Source organism: Plecotus auritus, assembly GCF_963455305.1.
Source record: "Plecotus auritus genome assembly, chromosome: 4".
Lineage (NCBI taxonomy): Eukaryota > Metazoa > Chordata > Mammalia > Chiroptera > Vespertilionidae > Plecotus > Plecotus auritus.
Genome location: NC_137775.1, coordinates 102290553 through 102311779, shown reverse-complemented (window position 1 = coordinate 102311779; position 21227 = coordinate 102290553). Strand labels below are relative to the sequence as shown.

The window sequence follows — 21227 nt, the reverse complement described above, 5'->3', positions numbered from 1 at the left end:
GCGCGCGGAGACCGCGCCCCTCCGGGCCCCGCGCCCTTGCTGTCAAACAGCTGCGGAGCGCCCGCCGGGCCGGAGCCCAAGTGTCCCGGACGCCGCACCGGCCGGCACTGCCTGCAGGAACCGTACCACGCGGTAGATCCAACACTGAGCTGGGCTGGGGTGGGCAGAAGGCTAGGTTTGCCTTGCATCGTCTCAGGGAGCTGTTTCTCTCCACACACCCCCCCCCGCCCCATCCCCACCGCCACCCCGAGAAGCCGGGCAGATAGGGTTTAGGTCCAGTGTCTTGGAAAACGTAGGGACCCGTTTTCTCTGCCTTTTTGGGGGTGACAGTGGAGTCACTTCCCACTGGGTTTCAACCTAACTAGTTATGAGTGAGGGGTTGGCCAGAAGAGCGAGGCGCGGGCAAGCAGGAGGGCTGGCTACTTACTCCCTTTGGATAAGCGGGTCTGACAGAAAACTATTTTCTCCAAATGTCATTGCGGTGACAAGTTAGCATTGCAGAATTAGGAGCACACCAGTTTAGTTCCCCGGAAGCTGCCTAATGGTATGTTGCCTCGAACAGATTGAAGGCTCCCGGGAAATTCTGCGGCTCAAGGATCTGGCTCATCAAACGTGCCATAGTGCCCCGAATTTTTCCGCTTTGGAGCTGCTTGACAGCCATTTTGCATCGCGTGCCTAGGACCCTTGCATTCTGGATTTGCTCAGGGACTGTGCTCAAAGTTGAAATTGCACAAAGCATAACTCAAGTTTGCACCAGACAGAAAGTGAGCCTAGACCACCGTGCATGGCCTGGAGGGAAAGGTGATGGATCCCTGAAGTGGAAGAAGTGTGCAGTGCACTGCCTATGCTGCCCTGCTTCCAGCTGCTGCGCATTGGGGGCGGCAGGGGCGGCGACCTCTACACTTTCCATCCCCCAAGCGGAACTGGCTGCACCTATCGTTTGGGCCGCAGAGCTGACCTGTGTGATGTGGCCCTGCGGCCCCAAGAGGAGCCCAGCTTCATCTCCGGAGTCCATGCAGAGTTGCACGCTGAGCGCCAGGGTGATGACTGGAGGGTCAGCCTGGAGGACCACAGCAGCCAAGGTGAGCAGTAAGCAGTTCAGGGATGGAATGATTAAGGGATTCCACAGGGACCCTGCCTGCCTCCCTATCAGGTTGGATGGATAGGTGGGCAAGGCAGTCTGCACCTGTCTTCCCACCAGAAGCATGCCACGTTGACACTTGTTGGTCTCCATTTAGCACAAACAGGGGCTAGGAGTTGGTTCCAGAGCCTGGGGCAGCATGAGAAAAATATCCATGGGGGTGTTCTGTGGCCACTGGGGGGCCTGAACTCAGATTCCAGACTTGCTGAGACACTTGTTCCTGTATTAGGGCAGTTAGGATATGTTTAACTGTTTTGTGTCTTACTCCCTGCCGTCGAGGTGGTCACAGCCAGCCTCAGGCTGTCACTTCATGTCTCTGGGTCTTAGTTTTCCTCTTGGGTGAAGTGGAAGGACTTTGTCAAGTCCATTTGAGGAGCGTGTGGTAACTATGGTAGCACCTTCATTTAATGCTTACTATTAAGCCAGGCAGTTTTAAATTCACTGAATGTAAGTGGGCATTAATATCACCACTTTACAGACAAGGAAATGAGGCACAAAGAGGTTAACTTGTCCAGGGTCACAGAGCTGGTAAGAGGTGGCGTCAGGATCGAAACCCAGAGTCTGAGCTCTGCTGAGTGGCAGCTGGATGAGGGTGAGCATGTCTGACACTGGACCTCAATGGAATGTTCCCTCCCATGTTCTGTGGGAGGCAGAACAAACCTGTTCCCAACTCAGAAAGAGCTTAGGATCTGATGCCACCTGCCGAGGGACTCAGGAGAATGTGAGGATTTGAGGTCAGGTGTCCTGTTTCGTGTTCCCCAGAAAGTCAGGGCCATTTTCTCCACTCCTAACTGGTCATTTGCTTTTGTCATTCCCTGTATGTCTGGTGCCCCACCATCAACAGGGACTTTGGTCAACAATGTCCGACTCCCTAGGGGTCACAGGCTGGAGTTGAGCGATGGTGACCTTCTGACCTTTGGCCCTGAAAGGCCCCCAGGAACCGGCCCCTCGGAGTTCTACTTCATGTTTCAGCAAGTCCGAGTCAAACCTCAAGATTTCGCTGCCATTACCATCCCACGGTCTAGAGTAGAAGAGGGAACCGGGGTTGGTTTCCAGCCCATGCTGCCTCCCCGGGGGGCTCCACAGCGTCCCCTCAGCACCCTGTCCCCTGCACCCAAAGCCACACTGATCCTCAACTCCATTGGCAGCCTCAGCAAGCTCCAGCCGCAGCCCCTCACCTTCTCCAGGAGTGGGGGTGGGCCACCAAGCCTGCCTCCCCGCACTCCCCATGGGAAAGAGGGGACCACCCCTTCTGCCCCAACCCCAAGAAACCGAAGGAAATCAGCTCACCGAGTGTTGGCAGAATTGGATGATGAGAGAGAGGCTCCTGAGAGCCCCCCAGTCCTTAGAGAGCCCAGGAAGAAACTCTGTGTAGAGAAGACGCCACTGACACCCAGTGGGTAAGTGGCGAGATCACAGTCTGATTTCCCTACCTTTCGATTACTTTTTAGATCCTCAGGTTGGGAGGTGGCCCCCAGCTGGGGAGGAGGTGGGCAGTGGGCAGACAACAGGTTGGAATATCAACCAGGTGAGCTCTAGCAACCAGGCTCACCACCCCACTCTGGTGAGTCTATCTGGACCCACTATTTTCATCCAAGGAAAAGTTCTAGGCTTCTCCTACAGGTTCTTAGTGACCAGGTTTTTGTTTTTCTTCAGAAATCAACGTGGGCATCCTCCGAAGCACCCCGTGAGCACCCCCATGACTCCTCCTGTGGTTGGGGGCGGGGAGCCTTGTGCAGCCCCTTGTTGCTGCCTGCCCCAAGAAGAAACAGTGGCCTGGGTTCAGTGTGATGGATGTGACCTCTGGTTCCACGTGGCCTGTGCTGGCTGCAGTATCCAGGCTGCCAGGGAGGCTGACTTCCGGTGCCCAGGGTGTCACATGGGCGTCCAGACCTAAGGCCCACCACCAAGGAGTCAGATAGAGCTGGCCACGGGTGGACACAGTGGGACACCAGTGGGTCCTAAGAAATGCCTCTTCTCTTGCCTCCCCAGGAGGGAATGACTACAGGGCAGGGCTCATTGCTATGGATCCCAGGTTTGGAACAGGCCCTTGCAGCCAAGGTGACAAAGAGATGGCTTCCTGCCAAAGATAATGCTTTCAGGAAGTTGCTATGAGCTGTAAATTCCCTGTTACAAGTCATAGATCCTTACTGTCACGACACTAGTGTCTGATCAGAGCATCAACTACAGAGACCACCTGTGCCTGAAGATTAAGCCCCAGACCCAGACAAGTGAGTCCTCAACTTGGATGGCACCACCTAAGGCATTCTGGGAAAACCTAGGGCACAGCCCCCAAACTCTAATTCTACCGCTGACCATGTTTGTAGCCTGTGGTCTGGCTTTTCAGAGGTTTGTTTCCATTTCCAAATAAAGAATGAAAATATCAGTTTGCTGCAAGGTAGTTATTCCTTTGTGGGTTGATACGCATTGCTTTCCAAGTCTTGGTAGAATGGACTTGGAAAGGTTTGGAAAATGTGAATTCTTAGGGGAAGGGGAGATGAGTGGAAAAGGTAGACAAATACAGACCTGGTCACTGAAAAAGTGCAAATATATGGGATGAAGTTGGAGCCTGAAAAAAAGAAACCCAGGTAATGAAGGGTTCTAGTTTAAAAGAAAACATCCACTGCCCTTAAAGCTAGGTAGCTGGGGTTTGGGCGATTTCACGTAGATGGCAGAACCTGTGCAGGCCGACCTCCAATATTGCGGGTTCGGTTCCAGACCACCGCAACAAAGTGAGCCGTCATCTTTTACTTGTGGGGGGATCTTGCCTTCTATTTGACAAAGTACATCTGTGAAGTGCACTAAAACAAGCTGTGCCTGCACTACCAGGGCAGAGAACCAACTAGAGCAGCCGCTGCCTGGACCAGTGTCAACTCAGCCCACGTGTGGGGCATTGCCTTATCTTGATACAGGTCCACCCCTCTTTCCACTCCTACCACGGCTTACCAACCTATTTTTCCACAGAGGAAGGAGCAAGGACCCCTATGTGGTAGCGGCAACGCGCGGAGGGTCTGCTGAGTCACTCATGGACAGGACAGGCAAAATGAAGGGAAACTCATGGACCCTGGCACCAAGAAAGCACACGAAGGAGTTTCTAGCCGGGGCTCTATGCAGAGGAAATAAGTACCTAAAGACTGGATTTCTTAGCACAATGCCACCGAGGACTTCCGAAGCAGAACGGGGAAAGCAAAAGGCCAGCTCCTAGTAGGGAGTGGTCTATAAGTAACCACATCTGTGGGCAGAAATAAGAAGTTCAACTCAAATCCCCTGGGACCCTGTGTCATGAGCTCCTAAGAACTGGCTCTGCCTCTGAGGGACCCTACGAAGGAACGTGGGTTCCAGGCCCAGCTCCCCTGCCACTGTGTGACTCGGGTGGGTTCCACACTTTGGCTTCAGGGTCATCTGCGTACCACCCCGCCCTTTCAGTAACTGGAAGAGGATAAACCAAAGACACAAGCATCCACCCACTGTGTCCCGGGTTTCTTTATTAAAATCAAAGTGATAGGGGATTAAAATCAAGAGCATCACTGAACTTCACCTTCCCGCCAACCAGCTCCCCAAACTCCTGCCCCCACACCGTTTGTGCTCCCAATTCTATAGTAAGAAGAACTCAATCCCAAAGCCCTGGGACTATCTCGGGTTCTTTCCCTTGCTCCCCGTCCTGGGAAGGCAGGCAGCTCAGTTTGAATGCATGGGAGAGCCCAGAGTGGTGACGGGCACAGCGGGAAAGGCCTCACCCTCAGGGAACTGGACCGTGGAGTACAGTGTAGTGAAGTGAGGGCCTGCATAGCCTGGGCCAAAGTGGGGCCCTGGGGCCATAGGAAAGGATACTGGTCCCCCTGAGAAAGGAGGCCTGGGAGCCTCAAAATCCTCACGTTGAGAATAGTCACTGCTTGATCGTTTGCCCTTCTGGCGACGGTTGCAGAACCACACTCGGACCACCTGGGGGTGGGGGAGGGAGAGTGACTTGCTCATAAACTCCAGGTGGGTCATTTAGCCCAAACCCAACAGATTCAGAGAGGTTGAAGGGCAGGCACCAGAGCTCGGGCCAGGGGGTGGGGGCAGGGAGCTTGGGACGGGCACTCACGTCCTTCGCCAGCCCGAGCTGCTGGGCGATGTGGCTGATCTGCTGCAAGGTGGGCTTCGGGCACTGCAGGAACATGTTCTCCAGGTTGCCCTTCACTCGGTTCTCGATACTCGTCCGCTTTCTCTTTCGGGCCTGCATCAGGGTCTCTGCTTTGCATATCTAGGCAGGTGGGAGGGGGTAACAAAGAGCTAGGAGGGCAGGCTTCGAACCCACGAGGTCTGATTCAAGAGCAAGTTGCTAAGGGGCATTGGTGGAGGTGTCACCAGAACCGGAAGGTGAGAAAGAAGGATCCTGGAAGGGCAGGCTTAGACCAGCAGCTGCACCTGGCCCAGCAGCGCTGAGCAACCACCTCCCCCCATGGAGGGCTACGGCCCCAAGAAGCAGAGGTGCCAGCCAGGGTGGAAGCAGTGGAGTGGGGCCCAGTCACAGCAGGCCCCTGGGCACCCGCCCACCCTCACCTCCTGCAGGTTCTCATTGTTGTCAGCTTCCTCCACCCACTTCTGCAGCAGTGGTCGCAGCTTACACATGTTCTTCAAACTGAGCTGCAGAGCCTCAAAGCGGCAGATGGTCGTCTGGCTGAACACCTTGCCTGGGGAGGTAGGTTGAAAGAGAAGCAAGATGAGGCAACAGGAAAGGCTCTCGTGACCCTGAGACCCAGGGGTCACCACCTCTTCCCACGCTCACAAGGTGCCACACCAGGATCCCACTTCCCAGATGGAGGTCAAGGCCCAAACATCTTTTCCTCCCTCTGCACCCTCATCCTGGGCAAGGGCAGAGCCTGCCCCGGAGCACCCGCCCCTCATGCCCTTGGTAGCAAAGGCCCAGGTTCAGGACTGCTCCTCCCAAGGGAGGTGTGGTCCCTGTGTTCTATGGGTCAGAACATGCTGAGGGGGACCCACCAAAGAGAACGCCCAAGGTAAGCCCCACGTCGGCCTGAGTGTACCCCAGGGTAATCCTCTTCTGCTTCAGGAGCTTGGCAAATTGCTCAAGGTCTTTCTGCAGAGCTCTCATGTTCTGCAACAGCATTTAAAAAGGCAGAGGACGTGTAAGAACACAGGCACACCGCTGTCCACCCCCTGCCCACCCGGGCCCCCAGGACCGGTCTGTGGGAATACCTCTGCATCCAGGCCGCCCACCTAACACCTGAAACAACCCATCTACAGCCATCATTCACCCCCAAGCAGCACACCCAGAGCTGCGGAGCAGCACACAGGCTGAAAAGAGCAGGTCACGGGGAACCCCTGCTGGGCAGCTCTAATACCCAAGAGGCTTCTGGCTGGAGGAACAGTCCTAGAGAAATCAAGGGCACCGCACCAGCTCTAATTCTCATCTCAGAGGCAATCTCCCAGCTGCTTGTGGGGTCCCAGACTATGACCCAGCATGCACACACACACCACAGAAAGCTACAGGTGCTGTAAGAGGTATGGACAAAGTGCTTTGCATATAGCTGGTGAATTTAAAAAGTTGATTATCCCCCATTTTTTAATTGATGTTAGAGAGGTGTGGGTGTGGGGAGAGAGACACATATCCGTTGCCTCCTGCAGGCTCCAGGCTCCTGACCGGGGAGGGGAGGGGATGATGGTGGTGTTGAATCTGAAACCTGGGTGTGTGGTAATTGAACTCCCCAAAAAAGCCAACTATCCCTTGTGTTTATATCTTTTTTTGCAATATGGAAGCATCCTCAATGATTAATTCAACAGATTTATTCTACACCTTCTCTAAGCCAGTGGCTACACAAAACAGACAAAAAGCCCTGGCCTCATGAGTTTCCATGCTAGTGTGGAGACAATTACTATCCGGTATGTCAGCACGGTGGAAAAAGTGAAACCAGGAATAGGATCACAGAGCGTAGCAGGGTGGGGAATTACGGGACAATTTAAATAAGACGGAGGTGGTGCACAGAGCAAAGGGAAACAGCCAAGTGGGATGCCCTGAGGTGGCGGGTGAGGCGGGCAGGCACAGGCCAGGCAGCACAAGGCCCCCAGGCAAGCGGGCTGAGTGGGCAGAGGAAGGGAAGGGGAGGAGCTAGGAGATCAGAGGGGTGAGCAGGGCAGACGCTGCCGATGTTGCATTGAGTTGAAAAGATCTGACTCTCACATTGCAAGGTGTTCAGTCCAGTTGACATGGTGACCAGGGACTAAGCAGGAAGTGAGGGGGTAACTAGGGAGGCAGCTGCATTATCCAGGCACAGATGGTGGTGGCTGGGACAGGGTGGCAGGAAGTATTGGTTTTGGGGTGTATTTCCAAGGTAAAGATAGTGGTTTTCCAAAGGAGTGGACATAGGGAGACTGGGGAAATGAGGACGCCTGGTTTGGGCCTCGAGCTACTGGGTGAGGTGCAGCTGCTGAGAGAGCCATCCCAGCAGATGGCAAACGCAGCAGTCAAGTCTACGAGGCCCTTGAGCCTTGAGGGTGGAGGACAGCAAGGAAAGGTAGACGGAAGAGAGGTGGGTGGGCTGAGCCCGGGGCACCCCAGGGAAGGCCAGGGGCCCGGGGAAGAGTTAGGCCTTTGTGCAGTCCTGGAAGCCTTGAGGAAGTATTTCAAGGGTAATCAGTCACATCACCTTCACACCCGCTACCTTCCATTCCCAATCCTGCTCAGCCAAGGTTTCAAACCCATAGCTGTCCCCATCAGGGCTCTTCCAAATCCTACTTTGGGGGTTTGAAATAAGGTAAACCCCAGTTCAAATCCTAGCTTTATCATCTAGCAGTTTAAGACCCGTGAAATAGGCTAATAATATACCTCACTGGGAGAGTTTGTGGCAGTTAATGAGATAATGATGTAGAAACCCGAGCACACAGCCAGGCACTTAGGAAATGGACCGCAATTGGCAGCCATTATTATTCAAGGCTCAGCAGTGCCTCCAGCCAAGAGGCAGGAGGCAGGAGGCAGGGCTCCGAGGCCGGCTGAAACCGCTCACCCCTCCTCAGCGGGCCAGAGGCTTCGGCTTGATCCCTAATTGCTCACACTGGTCTCTTCGGAAGCCTGGACCATTCACCCCGAGTAGTCCCGGCAGGACTGAACGTGCCTTCCTTTGGGGAATGGCCTGGAAGCGCCGGTTCAAAGCTTAAGAAATTCCGATGCACTGAGTCTCCTCGCTCTAGAGGTGGTGCCCTCTGCACAAGGTGGCTCTTGGCCCAGGCAGAAGCCATGGGGGACCAACCCTGAACTGGACAGGGGGTGAGCCCACTGCACTCGGCCACACAGCCCAAACAGGAGCGCCTACAGAAACCAGCCACACCCTCCAATCTCAGGAACAATAACCCCGGGATAAGTGAGCACGGCTTTTACCCTCGGGCATTTGGGTAAGATAAGGATCAAGTTATCAAGAGAGGCTCCAGGTGGGAGCAGGGGCTCAAACCCCAAGCTGGGTCAGACGCTGGGCTGTAATAAGTTGAGTGACCAGACCCTGGTCAGGCCTAGGAAGTGGAAGGTAAATACTTGGCAAGAAGGCCAGGCGCGAAGCAAGGCCATCCTGGGCCAGCTTCCGACTCCCCGAGGCCACCCGCCCCTGCCTCCCTTCCGCTCCGCCGGAATTCTGGCCTCGGTTCCCACCCGGCCCCTGCAGCTCCCCTTTTGGGTTACAGGCCAAGAAGGCTGCAGGCCACCACTTCCCCTCCCCTCCCTGGCCGCCCCTGCCGGGTCCCGCCACCACCCAGTCCCACTGCACCTCACTCACCTCCTCCTCGGGGTTGGGCTCCAGCTTCTCCTTCTCCAGCTTCAGGGCCCCAGGCAGGGCAGCACAGGGCTCGGGGGAGGCCCCCTCAGAGTTGCTCTCCACCCCGCCTCCTGCCTCGCCCTCAAGCTGGGGGGCCTCCAGGCCGCCTTGGGGTGCCAGCCCCACTCCAGCCTGTGGCCCACAGTAGGCCATCCCCCCGCAGAACTCATACGGTGGGGGGCATGGGGAAATCCCCCACACCTCGGTCCCGGGCGCAAGCCCTGGCCCGATGGTAGACCCGCCAGGAGGGCCCTGGAAGCCCAGCCAGGTCCGAGGGTCAACCCAGCCCGGCTCCGGCCCTCCGGGCCCATCGCCTCCACCACCTGGGGGGGGCGAGAAGGCAAAGTCGGAAGCCAGGTGTCCTGCCATGGGAAGGACGGCGCCCCAAGCCGGGGGCCTGGTGGAAGGAGGGCTCTCTGAGGCACTGCTCGCCACTCGCCCCCTCCCCAACCCCACCCACTAGCCTTGACCTCTGGCCCCGCCCCCTGGGTGGGGGGGAGGAGAGGGCCATGGAGGTGGGAGAAACTGAGGCGAAGGGTGTTTGCCTCCTGGGAGTGGTGATGTCTGTGAAAACGGAATGTCTGGGAGCCCCCGTGAGGTGAGTCTGGGGGCCCAGCCCCAGGGCCCTTGGTACAGGTCCCCGATTAGGACGTTCTCTTCCAACTCCCTGCCCACCGCCTGGCCCTCCCTTGGGCTCTGCACACCTCCAAGCCGTCTGGGACCCCTCATCTTCCCCAGGATCTCCAGGAGCCCAGGTACCTGACCCCTTTCCAAAGACCCTGGCACTGCCTGCGCACTGGGGCCCAGCTCCTCCCACATTTATTCTGTGCACACCAAATACTGCTGAGCTACCCCTCGATTCCTCATCAGCCACCCTGTGCCCTCCCCTACCCCTAGTCCAGAGACCCAGGCATTCATCCAGATTACTGGCCAAATTCCATTACCCCAAAGCTGCGGATGGCTGCTGCCCTCTACCCAGCCTGCTAAATGCCACCCCATTTCCAGGGCAGACTGCCAAGCAAGGCCTCCCTTCCACACCGAGGCTTCCACTCCACAGCCCCTCACCGGCTGGACTCAGGAACTGACCCCCACTGCCCCTTCTAGGGCCAGGCTCTGGGCTGACTGTGCCCGGGGTTCCCCAACCTTTGTCCAGATAGAGGGATCCGACACCCCTCACTGTGGGACCCGAATATCCAGTACCTAGCTGGCTGTTCTCCCTCCCCCACCACCCCAGCCCCAGCCTCCAGCCCGAGGCCCTGGGTGGGGAAAGCCCAGAAGGGAGGGGAAGAGAAAATATCTGACTTCAGGTTCAAAGAGGCTTGGGAGGGACGGGGGGAGGGGCAGGACAATGGCCTTGGCTGGACAATCCAGATCCCCAGAGGGGGCAGCTCTAACCCTAAACAAGTGCTCAACCCTTGAATGGGCCTGGATGGCTCCCCTGCGGACAGCTTCCTGCCATCCCCCAGCCCCAGTCCCCTCACACGGAAAACCCCTCAGAGCGGCTCCGGGAACCCACCCCAATCCCCCTCCAAGACTGAGCCTCAGACAGGGCCCCCTACTGGGGCCCAGGTATCCTGCCCCCTTCCTCTGGAGGCACAGGCGTCAAGGCTGACATCCACCCCACCCCCTCCGAGCCCTGGGAGGCACTTTGTTGGGGTGGGGGGGCTTGGCGGACAGATACAGAGGAGGTGGAGAGCGACCGGGGCGGAGGGGGGGCGCAGGGGCATTGCGGGAAGCCTGCCCCAAGCGCACCTTCAGGGTTTGTTTCCTCCATGTCCTTAGGGCTCGCTGCCGGCCCAGAGCGTGGCCCTCAGGCGTCGTCTGAGACAGGGGTATGAAGTTTGTCTGTTCTCAAAACTTGGCCTAAATGGAAGCCCCTGCGAAGCTAGGGGGGTTCCCTTCAGCTTGCAAGGCCAGCACCTGAGCCTGGACACTGACTTCCGCCACCTTCGGGCATCTGCACCTCGGCCGCGTCGGCGCTGCTGGGTGGAGTCCATGGCCCCCGCGGCGCCTGGCTTCTGGGGGGCTGGGCCGTGGGGCCATCCTGGCTGGCCGCTGTCTTCGCCTCCCTAGGCCCTTGGCGGTGCCCTGAGGTGCGTGAGCCTGTCTGCCCTCGGAGCCTGTATCGCACAGGCCCTGCTGCTGTGTCCTCTGTATGTACTTTCTGGACAAGGATTCATGCTTTTCAACTCTTTCCCGAGACCTGTTGGAACCACTACAGGGGAGTGGGCTGGAGCTGCACTCACTTCGAAGCCACTAACTGCCCAGAAGGATGGGTTTAGGGGCCTGTGGGGGTGGAGAAACTGCTTGGAGCAGGAGGAGCCCCTCCCCAGCCATCTCCCCAACCCCAAGACAGAGCCCTCACAGCACCTTGGTCATGCACGCATCTGTCTGCCCAGGAGATGGCCTCCTGGGAGGGGCAGGGAAAGCCTGGGGCTCACCCGCCCTCCACACCCAGGCCCCTCAAATCACCCACCCTCCAGGCCAGGCCAGAGGTCCTGCTGCCCCCCCCCCCCCAGTCTTCCCAGTGCTCCCCAAACACCTTCCCCAGTTACCCCTCAACACCACCCTCTTGTTTGGTATGTTCCTGGCCTGGGCAAGGGCCATTCCAGAGAGAGCCAGAGGCGGGGCAGGTCTCTGGGTCCAGGGTCCCCCATGGCTTGTGGCCTGACATCTGAGTCGGGTCAGCCCTGTGCTTGCCTGGTTCTGACCCAGAACCTTAATGGCAAGTTAAGTTTGTCTGGAGCCCTAGCCGGCCTCCAGCAACGCTCCATGCAGACGGGGGCTGAGACGTGCCCGCTCCCCGCCCAGCCTCCCGGGAGGCCTGCAGGGTAGGCGGCTGCACTTCGCCGGGCTTCCACGGCCCGCCCCTGCGCTGGCCTGGAGGAGACTGAAAGCGGGCTACAACGTCAGACCTGGCTCTCCTGACCTTCCTGCTCTTAGATTTTTTCACTAAAACCAGTGTGGGCTGGGCTCACAAACTCGCCACATACACTTCACTGCAGTGCAGGGCAAGGCCCTTCACCAGACCATTCGAGTGAGTGTGGCTGCAGAATGACCAGCGAGGGCAGCTGAGCCCACTCGTCTGCCTTCTGGGTTCTCTTAAGGTGAAGGCAGAAGAAAGGGGAATAATGGAGGGCTGAGGAGAGCAGGCTCAGGCTGTGGACCCAACAAGATTCATTTTTGAACCCCAAGAAGGAGTTATCCTGGGAGATAAGTTTTATAAATAATAAGAGCCCCGTGGCCATCTGCTGACAGGGGCTCCCTGACCAGGGCACCAGGGAGCACCCAGACTGAATGCGCAGCTTCCACTTGTGCCTCAGGGTTTTTTGTTGTTTTGTGTTAATCCTCACCTGAGGGTATTTCTTCCCATTTATTTTTAGCAGGAGAGGAAGGGTGGGGTAGAGACAGAGAGAAACATGGAATTTGTGAGAGAGACACATCGATTGGTTACCTCCTGCACATGCCCCGACAAGGGCCAGGGATGGAGCCTGCAACTGAGGTATGTGCCCTTGACTGGAATCGAACTTGCAGTCCTTCAGTGGGCGGGCTGCCACTCTAACCCGCTAGAGCTGTGCCTCACTTTTACACCATCTGGGTCAATCTGCAGGGAACCCTAGTCACCTCTACCTGCAGACTGGGACCTGCCCCGTCCAATCAGAACTGCATGAATTATATCCTCATTTGAATATATACCAACCAATCAGATTGTCCAATTTGGAAACCTCATTTACCTGAAACGGACCAAAATGGGAACTGTGGGCAGGAAAACTCTGTACAAAAGGTGACTTTTCCTTTGTCTTGATGGAACCAATATAGGTTGCTATCTGAATCTGTTTCTTGGAGTTGCAGTTCTTTTTCCCAAATAAATGATTTCATTCCTTATTACAGTCTAAAACTAAGTTTGGTTGACAAAGGTTTGCCCACTTTGGGTGATTATCTCCCTTTATTTCAATTTACACATATTCCACTGCTCCTGCCAGTCAGCCATCCTCTTCTCAGTAACTGACCCTCTGGTGTCTCCCATGAGGTCTGCAAACGAAGTCTTCTTTTCCCAAATCCAGACACTCTTACCTCAAATAGTGAGTCAGCTATTTCCCTTCCTGGTAAATCTGGCTCACATTTGGTTAAGATAAGTCTGAGGAGCTTGGGAGGCCAGTTTTGATTTGGTTTTCAGTGCCTGGGCGCTTACAAGAAACATTTCAGGAGGTAAAACTTCTCAAGGAAAACAGAGGGGTGTGTTGTAAAGGAGACCACCCAGGCCAAAGGCTAGAGACCAATAGGAATGCTAACCTACGCCCTCTCCCTCCTCTCCTTTTCCACCCATTGCTCTCTACATTGCCACTAGGGGCCTCACCCTCCCAGAGAGGGACACCAGATGGTCCCTAAGGTCCCTTCAGCTATGCCCTTTTCCCACTTCTTCCAGGACCCTGCAGAAGCAGGAGCCCACAGTGGATCCAGGCAGGGGTTGCTTAGAATGGGGAGACTCGGACAGAACGGCCGGTCCCCCTTTCCCTGCCTTTCCCTGGGCCACTCTGGCTGCTCAAGAGGTCAGCCTGCTGCTGCACCAGACAGGAGGTCCTCTGAGCATGTCCAAGGGCAGCTCCTGGACTGCAGGCTCTAAGCAGCCCCACCCTCCTGGGTGCAGTGGCTGAGATCCTGGGCACTAGGAGGCCTCACCTTGAACTAAATGGCTAGACTATGCAGGACGCAAGTCACGGGCCCCAAGTGTTGGTTCCCCTCCAGGGCCTTTGTAGAGTCATATGCACTGAGGGGCTACCAGGACAGGGAGGAGCCCTGAAGACTTCCTAGACCAGGAGAGCCTTGCTGCCTCAGGTCTTGCAAACTGCATGACCCCACACACAGCGGCTGCCCCCACCCCCCACCCCACCCCACTCACTGCATTCCAGAGCCCTGTGGTGTAAGCCCTGGGTCAGAACTTGAGCAGCACCTGGAGAGGGGCTGACCAGGTATGTGTGACAGAGGGAGCACTATGGCTGGGCTGTCAGCAACAGAGCTGTGCGCACAGGGACACAGGAAATACGATGGAGTTTGAGGGGCTGTCCCATCCTTCAGCCCTTCCTCCTTCCCCACTCCTCTCCCCAGAAGGGTAGCCTTAGCTCTTGGTCACAAAGGGCTGCTCCTCTCCCTTCTCATCTGCAGTTCCCCCAGCAACTCACAGACCAAAGGTCTGGAGTGTGTGACTGAAGTGCCAAAGCCCCAGAACTGCAAAGTCCCAGGCCAGCCAGCCGTGGCCTTCCCCAGCCCCACACCCGCCACGTCCGAAACGCCTGGCAGCCCCTGCTGCAGCTGGTACTCGCTCTCCACAGCACACCTTCTCTGCTACCACATGCCCAGCAGTCCTGTGGCACTTCGCCCTCTATCCCAAGCCCCAGGGGTGCCCTGCTGCGTTTCCAGCATGCATCGCTCATGGCACAGTTATGGCACTGAGCTGACCCACCACACAGAGCCCTCCTGAAGGAAGGGCCCCATGTCCTGCGCCCAGCACAGCGCCCTGTTTAAATCCTAGATGTGAAGGTCACCATTGGCTATATTGCCCATAGCAAATGTAACTGACCCTCTCTAGGCCTCTTTCCTCTTCTGGAATGGGAGGCAATAATAGTCCCTCCTTCACAAGTAAAGGTCAAAATGAGATAATGCATGCCAGTGTTAATGCAAAACCTGCCAATAAGAATTCAAAACTGGCAGCTGCTCTTGCAATGTTTCTGATTGGTAACAGCACCGTGAACAGCTAGTACTAGACCCTTGGATGTTTGCTAGATGGAAAGAAAATGCGGGTTAGAAATACTCTCAGCTTGGGACCCTGACCGGGTTTCCAGGGTTCCTATAACTATGCAGGGGCGCGGGGGGGGGAGCCTGAGTCAAAAGGCGGCCAGTTATTTCCCAGGCCCTGGATTTGGAAAAGTTGAATATAACTTTTTTTTTTTCACCACAGGGACTCTCTAGCCCTGTTTCCTGCCTGGGGGAAGGGTGGGAATCATATAGTTATGTTCTACCCTTTCCAATAGCCAATGGCAATATCCAGTCCTGGCACCACTGGGTACATAATAGGGTCTGGAGTCAGGGATGAAGTCCGCCAGACAGACTCTCAGTGGACAGTGCGCATCTAGAGCGCCAGCTCAGGGACAGTACTGAGCCTAATACATACTCCTTGGACAATGCGTGCTCAGGCCTATGTCTTGAGGACCATGCTGAGCCCTGCCCTGGTCCCCATCACCCTGGCCTGGCTGTTCTGCTCCATGATGCGCCTTAGGGTGACAACAAGGTGCCAGGCTCTGGCCTCAGTCTGAGGACAGATTCTCCCAAGCCCCTGGGTCCTGGGCGGGGACCAGGGACCATGATGCCCAGGACTCTGCCCACCTGCCTTCCTTGCAGCAGCATAAGAAAGGCTGGTCATTTAAGCAGCCTGGAATTCACGAAGGGCTACCCAAGGCTGGGAAAGGACAAAGAAGTCTTAGCACAGAGAATTGGCTGCTGAGGGGGAAGGTGTGGGAAAGGGTCATTGCTAGTAGGTGTCAACACTCAGGGATGGTCCCACAGGCTCCCCTGAGGTGAGGCTTTAGGGCATCACATCGGGTGCAGCAGTGGGGAGTGGTCTAAGGGAGTGGGGAAGGGGAGTGGGAGTGGACACGGGAAGGGAACTCTTGCCTCCCTGCAGGACCTCATCCAGGCTCATCGTTTTAGAGCAATGACTGCCAGGCTCTAACTTCCTGCACTTGGCACCAGTGCATCCAAACAGCTGTGGGCCACCTTGACCCAAGGTCCAAACCAAGCACACCCAGAAGCCCCCACCGCGGAACAACCTGCCCCTCATCCTATACGCCTGGGAGTTGTCTCTCACCCCAATCTGCCTGGGAGTTGTCTCTCACCCCAATCTACCTGATTGCTCAGGCAGAGCGGGGCTGTGATGCAGAAGCACCTGATGCCACAGTAGGCAGCCTCCTGGTACCTGAGGCCGCGGAACAAAAAGGCTCCCAGACCAAATTAAGATCAAATCTCATGGTTTATTCAGTAAATGTACGACGCACAGTGAGGAGCACACACAGTGACGGGGGAGGCTAACATGTTTAGGATCAGGCTTAGGCAGCAGGCACCTGTCCCTCAAACTGAGGCCCCTCAGTAGGGAGTCCTCCGACTCTCCTGGCTTTAGTACCTACTAGGTACTTCCTCTTTCCACCTCAGGTCACAATACGTGCCTGCCAATGTCTAACACGCCGCACAGGTACCACTCACTCACCACGTGCAGCGCACAGGAGTCCTGCCCATCCACCCGCTTTTCAATAGCAGAACTGGCTATTCCCAGCCAGGGAGCGCCTCACTGGGCGCCTGTCCTCCAGCAGCCTCCCGGCCACGCCCTGCCGTCTCCTACCTGTCCCTCGGATCTGGACTTCCCTATCACCACAGCATGGCTTGCGTGGATCACAGCCAGCCTTTCCAGCTCGTCTCCCTCCCTCCCGTCTAGACTACGGACACTGTCCTCAGCGCCAGTGACTCACCTGGAAACACAGCTGCTTGCACACATCCTGCTGCTCCTTCCAGGATCCCCTTGTGATTTCGGGATGACTTCCGGGCTCCTTGGCAGGCTAAAGAAGGCCCCTCGAAAGCTGACTTCTCCAGCTTCAGGTCCCCACTCCCTGCCTTCACCCCTCTCTCGGGGCAGGAATGTCTGCACACCTCGGTACCCCTGCTGCTGCATGTCCATGTCTACCTGAGACTGTGCACTCTCAGGATTTGTTCCCCTTTCTGCTCCATACGCCAGCCACTTTAGGCCTTTTCCCCCGCCTTAGACCACTCCCCACTGCTGCACCCGATTTCAGAGGAGGGTGGGCTGACCCACGGCACACTGCACTCCCTCAGGGGCTACCCTTTTCTAGTTCAAAGTTCATTCCTCAGTCTCCCTGCGTTAGTCCCCTCAACCCAGCAGGGAAACCCTCCCCTGAACACCAGCTCCTGAGGGGGGAGGAGGGCAGTGTCCCACCCCCAGGCTTGCCAGAGCCTAAGAATCACCTGGGCCCTTTCCTCTCCAGAGCCTGACCCAGGAGGTTTGGGTGGGGCCCAAGAATCTAGCTTTTTGTTTGTTATTGATTTCAGAGAGAGGAAGGGAAAGGGTGCGACAGAAACATCAATGACTATAAAATGAGGAAATAATGCCAATCTAGAGGATTAGGGGACTCCCTCCTCCCCGCAAGCACCTATAGGCCGCCTCCTGCACTCCCTGACCCAGGCACATGCCCTGACCATGAATTGAACCACGACTTCCTGGTGCATAGGTCAACGCTCATCTACTGAGCAACCCCGGCTGGACCCAAGAATCTCTTTAACAAGTACCTCACTGATAATTCTTCTGAGATGGACTATAAAATGAGGAAATAATGCCAATCTTAGAGGATTAGGGGACTACCCCTCCCCTCAAGCACCTAGTAGGTATTTTAAAACATTTTTTTGTTTTTAATCCTCACCCGAAGATATTTTTTCCATTGACTTCTAGAGAGTGGGAAGAAGGGAGAAGGGGGAGAGAAAGAGAAACATCTATGTGAGAGAGACATCGATTGGTTGCCTTCCTCAGGTGCCCCTACCAGGGCTGGGGAACCTGCAACCCAGATTCATGCCCTTGACCGGTTATTGAACCCTTGACCCTTCAGTCCTGGAGCCGATGCTTCAACCACTGAGCCAACCAGCCAGGGCAGTTTTAATCAAACAGCTGCTGTTATCATTGGCTTCTTATCCAGAAATGTCTTCCTCTAGACCAGTGGTTCTCAACCTTCCTCATGCCACGACCCTTTAATACAGTTCCTCATGTTGTGGTGACCCCCAACCATAAAACTTTTTGTTGCTACTTCATAACTGTAATTTTGCTACTGTTATGAATCATAATGTAAATAAATGTGTTTTCCGATGGTCTTAGGCGAACCCTGACAGCGGTTTTCAACCTGTGGGTCTCGACCCCTTTCACTTTTAATTAACGAGATATTTTACGTGACTGATTTTTTCCTGATAAAAAAGTAACATCAACTATCTCAGAACAATATTAGGAAGTGATAGCCCCCCCCAACACACACACACACACACACACACACACACACACACACACACCCTTCTTCCCAGCATATCAGCTTGGCAAATGAGCTTCCCGGGTACTTTTGTTTTATATATATATATATTTTATTGATTTTTCACAGAGAGGAAGGGAGAGGGATAGAGAGTTAGAAACATGGATGAGAGAGAAACATTGATCAGCTGCCTCCTGCACACACCCTACTGGGGATGTGCCCGCAACCAAAGTACATGCCCTTGACCAGAATCGAACCTGGGACCCTTCGGTCCGCAGGCCGACGCTCTATCCACTGAGCCAAAACGGTTAGGGCACCTCCTGGGAACTTTTCATGAATATAGTAACTTGCTTTTTAAACAGAAAATGAGACTGTACTGCTGTAACTCACTTAGTCAATGTCTCATCACATCTTGCTTATGCCTCCACCTCAGCATGACGCTGGCCTGCCCAGGCCCCCGCTTCCTAACTGCTAAGTCCAGACTCCAGCCGTGATGCCCGGGGTCTCAGCAGCCTGTGCCTCGGACTTCTCCGTTCACCCTCGGCGTGGAAGCTCACGCTTCTCCTGGCCGCTCCTAGGGCGCAGGGCCTGAGCAGCCCAGCGATTTCCCAGCGGCTTCCAGGCCGACTTTCGGCTCCTTTTGGAGGAACCCAAGCCCCTCTGGCCTCTCCCCGCCCCGCAGCCCCGCCTCTCCCCGGCCCCCGCCCCCGTTCCCCCGCAACTGCTCACGGATCTCTCCCAACACAACTTGGACCACTTGTCTGCCCTGCTCAAGATCCTTCCGAGGCCCTTCCTGCTGCCTTCAAAACCACAACTTCTTGGCCTGGCGCGTGTGGGAAAAGGGGACCCGCCTAGGATTTGGAACCAAGAAGACTAAACAAAGTGACATCCTGCCCAGCCGGTGTGGCTCAGTGGTTGAGTTGACCCATGAGCCAGGAGGTCATGGTTGGATCCGGGGCTGGTTGTGGGTGGGAAGGGCACAGGAAGCAGTCGATCGATGATTCTCTCTCATTACTGATGTTTCTAACGCTCTCTCCCTCACCCTCTCTCTGAAATCAATAAAAAATATAATTTTTTAAAAAGTGACATCCCTCACTCACCAACACACGAACAGTGTGAGCTTAGGGGAATCATGACCTCCAGGCCTCTCATCTGTAACCTGGGAGGGACGGTCTACCATGGAGGGACATGGCTGGGATGCAGCCGGTTCGTGTTAGTCAGGACCAGGAAGCAATGGTAGCGAAGCCGCTCCAGCAGCCCTGCGCTGCCTCCGCCTGTGCTCCCCTCCGGCTGCCCAGGGGCTGGTCCGCCACCCCCTCACCTCCTTCTGAACCCCCAGAGGCGGAACTCACCTCCTCGGAGACCCCAGCCCAGGCCCACTCTGCGGACAGCATTTGGGGCATGTTATGGCCCCGCCCCGCTCGTTTCTTACCAGGCTGCCCCCTTTAGGTGAGGTCTTTGCTCCTCGCACTAAGCAGCGAGCAGCTAGTCAGCGAGTGGGGCTGGAAGGTAATTTGATATCATTGTTTTCTTTGTTCGGGCCACGCGGCAATACTAGGCGTCGGGAGCGGACTGGGGATCTGCTCGGGAGAGGCAGCCAGCATCAGAGGAAACGCGAGAGTGGTCACCAGGGTCTCGAAGGGCCGCGGTTCGGGGAGGGTTCTACACCGTCGGGCCCTCCCCAAACCCGGCGCCCGCGACCCGCACCGTCAGCCCCGGCGGTGGGGCTGGAGCATCCGGCCTGTTTCCCTGGACCGCAAGCCTCTCGCTGCGGAGCTGGAGGCGTTCAGACGACCTGGAAGGCGGAGCGGGATCCGCACACGGACCTCCCGCGCTCCCGCACTCACTGTCCGAGCTTTCTGCGCCTGCGCAGTCGGGACCCTGCGCCGTCCAGAGAGGCTCCCATTGGGAGCGGCGGCTTGATAGGCGGGACTTCCTTCTTCCCTGGGATCTCATTGGACATCATCTAGTCCCACGGGAATTCCGGCGCAGCCTCACAATTAAATGTTGCATCTAAAAGTCGTTTTTAAGTAATTTCCGAGCTTCTGACAGACCCCAACTTCCATTCTCAGTCACAGAATAATTTGGGGGTGCATCAGAAGTTGTTTCTGTTTTGTTTTTTAAAAATTGTGGTAAAATAGCCCGCTGGCGTGGCTTAGTGGTTGAGCGCCGACCTGTGAACCTGGAGGCGGTGGTTGGATTCCTGGTCAGGGCACAGGCGGGAGTTGCAGGCTCCCTAGTGTGGGGCGTGCAAGAGGCAGCTTGGTCAATGATTCTCTCTCATCATTGATGTTTCTAACTCTCTCTCCCTCTCCCTCTCTCACATCAAAAAATATGTATGTGTTTTTTAAAACTTGTGGAAAATACATATAACATAAAACCATTTTAACCATTTTAAGTGTACCACCCAGTGGTATTAAGTACATTCACATTGTATAACCATCACCAAGAAACTTTTTTTTTTAATCTTTATTGTTGAGAGTATTACAGATGTCCCCCTTTTTCCACCCGGTTCCCGCCCCACCCCAGGCCTTCGCCACCCTACTGCCTGTATCCATAAGTAAGATCTTTGGTTAATATCTTCCCACCCCCCTGCCCCCCTTCCCTCTGAGATTAGTCAATCTGTTCCATGCTTCCACACCTCTGATTCTATTTCACTCACCAGTTTATTTTGTTCATTAGATTTCTTGTTTGTTTATATATTATTTATTTTTAAATATATTCTTACTAGAGCCCAGTGCATGAGTTCGTGCATGGGTGGGGTCTGGCTGGTCTGGCCCCGATCTGCCCCGATTGGGGTTGGGCCTGTCAGGATGAGGAAATGGCAGGAGGTTGGCCAGCCAGCCTGCCCCAATCAGGGCCGGGCTGGCTGGGGGGAGGGGCCACGGGGGATTGGCCACAGGCCCCGCCCCCAATTGGGATGGGGGGCCGATTGGGGGTGGAGACGGCCATGGGAAGGGGCCATGGGTGGTTGGCTGGCTGGCTCTGCCCCTGATCAGAGTGGGGGGCTGATGGGGCAGAGCTGGCTGGGGTGAGGAGCCACAGGCCAATTGGGGTGGTGGGGGCCCATCAGGGGCAGGCTGACTGGGGGAGGGGCTGTGGGAGGTTGGCCAGCCCCCCCGCCCCCCCATCGGCCAGTTCGCTAGCTGCAGTGGGTGTCATAGCGACCAGTTGTTACAGCGTTCTGGTTGCTGGCTTTTTATATATATA

The 21227-nt window shown here is 56.0% G+C and overlaps 2 protein-coding genes across 7 annotated transcripts; one reads left to right on the top strand and one right to left on the bottom strand.

The window, feature by feature from the left end:
* Positions 1 to 28: 28 nt before the first annotated feature.
* TCF19 (transcription factor 19) lies at positions 29 to 3526 on the top strand (the record flags this gene model as incomplete). Of its 3 annotated transcripts, none has more annotated exons than XM_080663536.1 (4): positions 29 to 132; positions 563 to 1082; positions 1986 to 2541; positions 2798 to 3038. In XM_080663536.1, exons 2-4 carry the CDS (start codon positions 845 to 847, stop codon positions 3036 to 3038), a joined length of 1035 nt encoding a protein of 344 aa, XP_080519662.1. In that variant the 5' UTR covers positions 29 to 132; positions 563 to 844. The 3 variants fall into 3 exon arrangements, with proteins under 3 accessions (XP_080519662.1, XP_080519663.1, XP_080519661.1); XM_080663537.1 differs by lacking the exon at positions 29 to 132 and adding an exon at positions 3134 to 3526 and having other exon boundaries at positions 505 to 1082; positions 2798 to 2828; XM_080663535.1 differs by lacking the exon at positions 29 to 132 and having other exon boundaries at positions 505 to 1082.
* A 1084-nt stretch (positions 3527 to 4610) lies between these two features.
* On the bottom strand, positions 4611 to 19884 carry POU5F1 (POU class 5 homeobox 1; the record flags this gene model as incomplete). 4 transcript variants are annotated; one of them, XM_080665063.1, is made up of 8 exons in its annotated part: positions 4611 to 5083; positions 5229 to 5387; positions 5687 to 5817; positions 6128 to 6242; positions 16464 to 16550; positions 17427 to 17451; positions 19450 to 19597; positions 19725 to 19871. In XM_080665063.1, the coding sequence occupies 4 exons, from the start codon at positions 6237 to 6239 to the stop codon at positions 4820 to 4822; spliced, it is 666 nt and encodes a 221-aa protein (XP_080521189.1). In that variant the 3' UTR covers positions 4611 to 4819. The 4 variants fall into 4 exon arrangements, with proteins under 4 accessions (XP_080521189.1, XP_080521187.1, XP_080521188.1 ...); XM_080665061.1 differs by having other exon boundaries at positions 19450 to 19871; XM_080665062.1 differs by lacking the exons at positions 16464 to 16550; positions 17427 to 17451 and having other exon boundaries at positions 19450 to 19884.
* Between the last annotated feature and the right edge of the window lie 1343 nt (positions 19885 to 21227).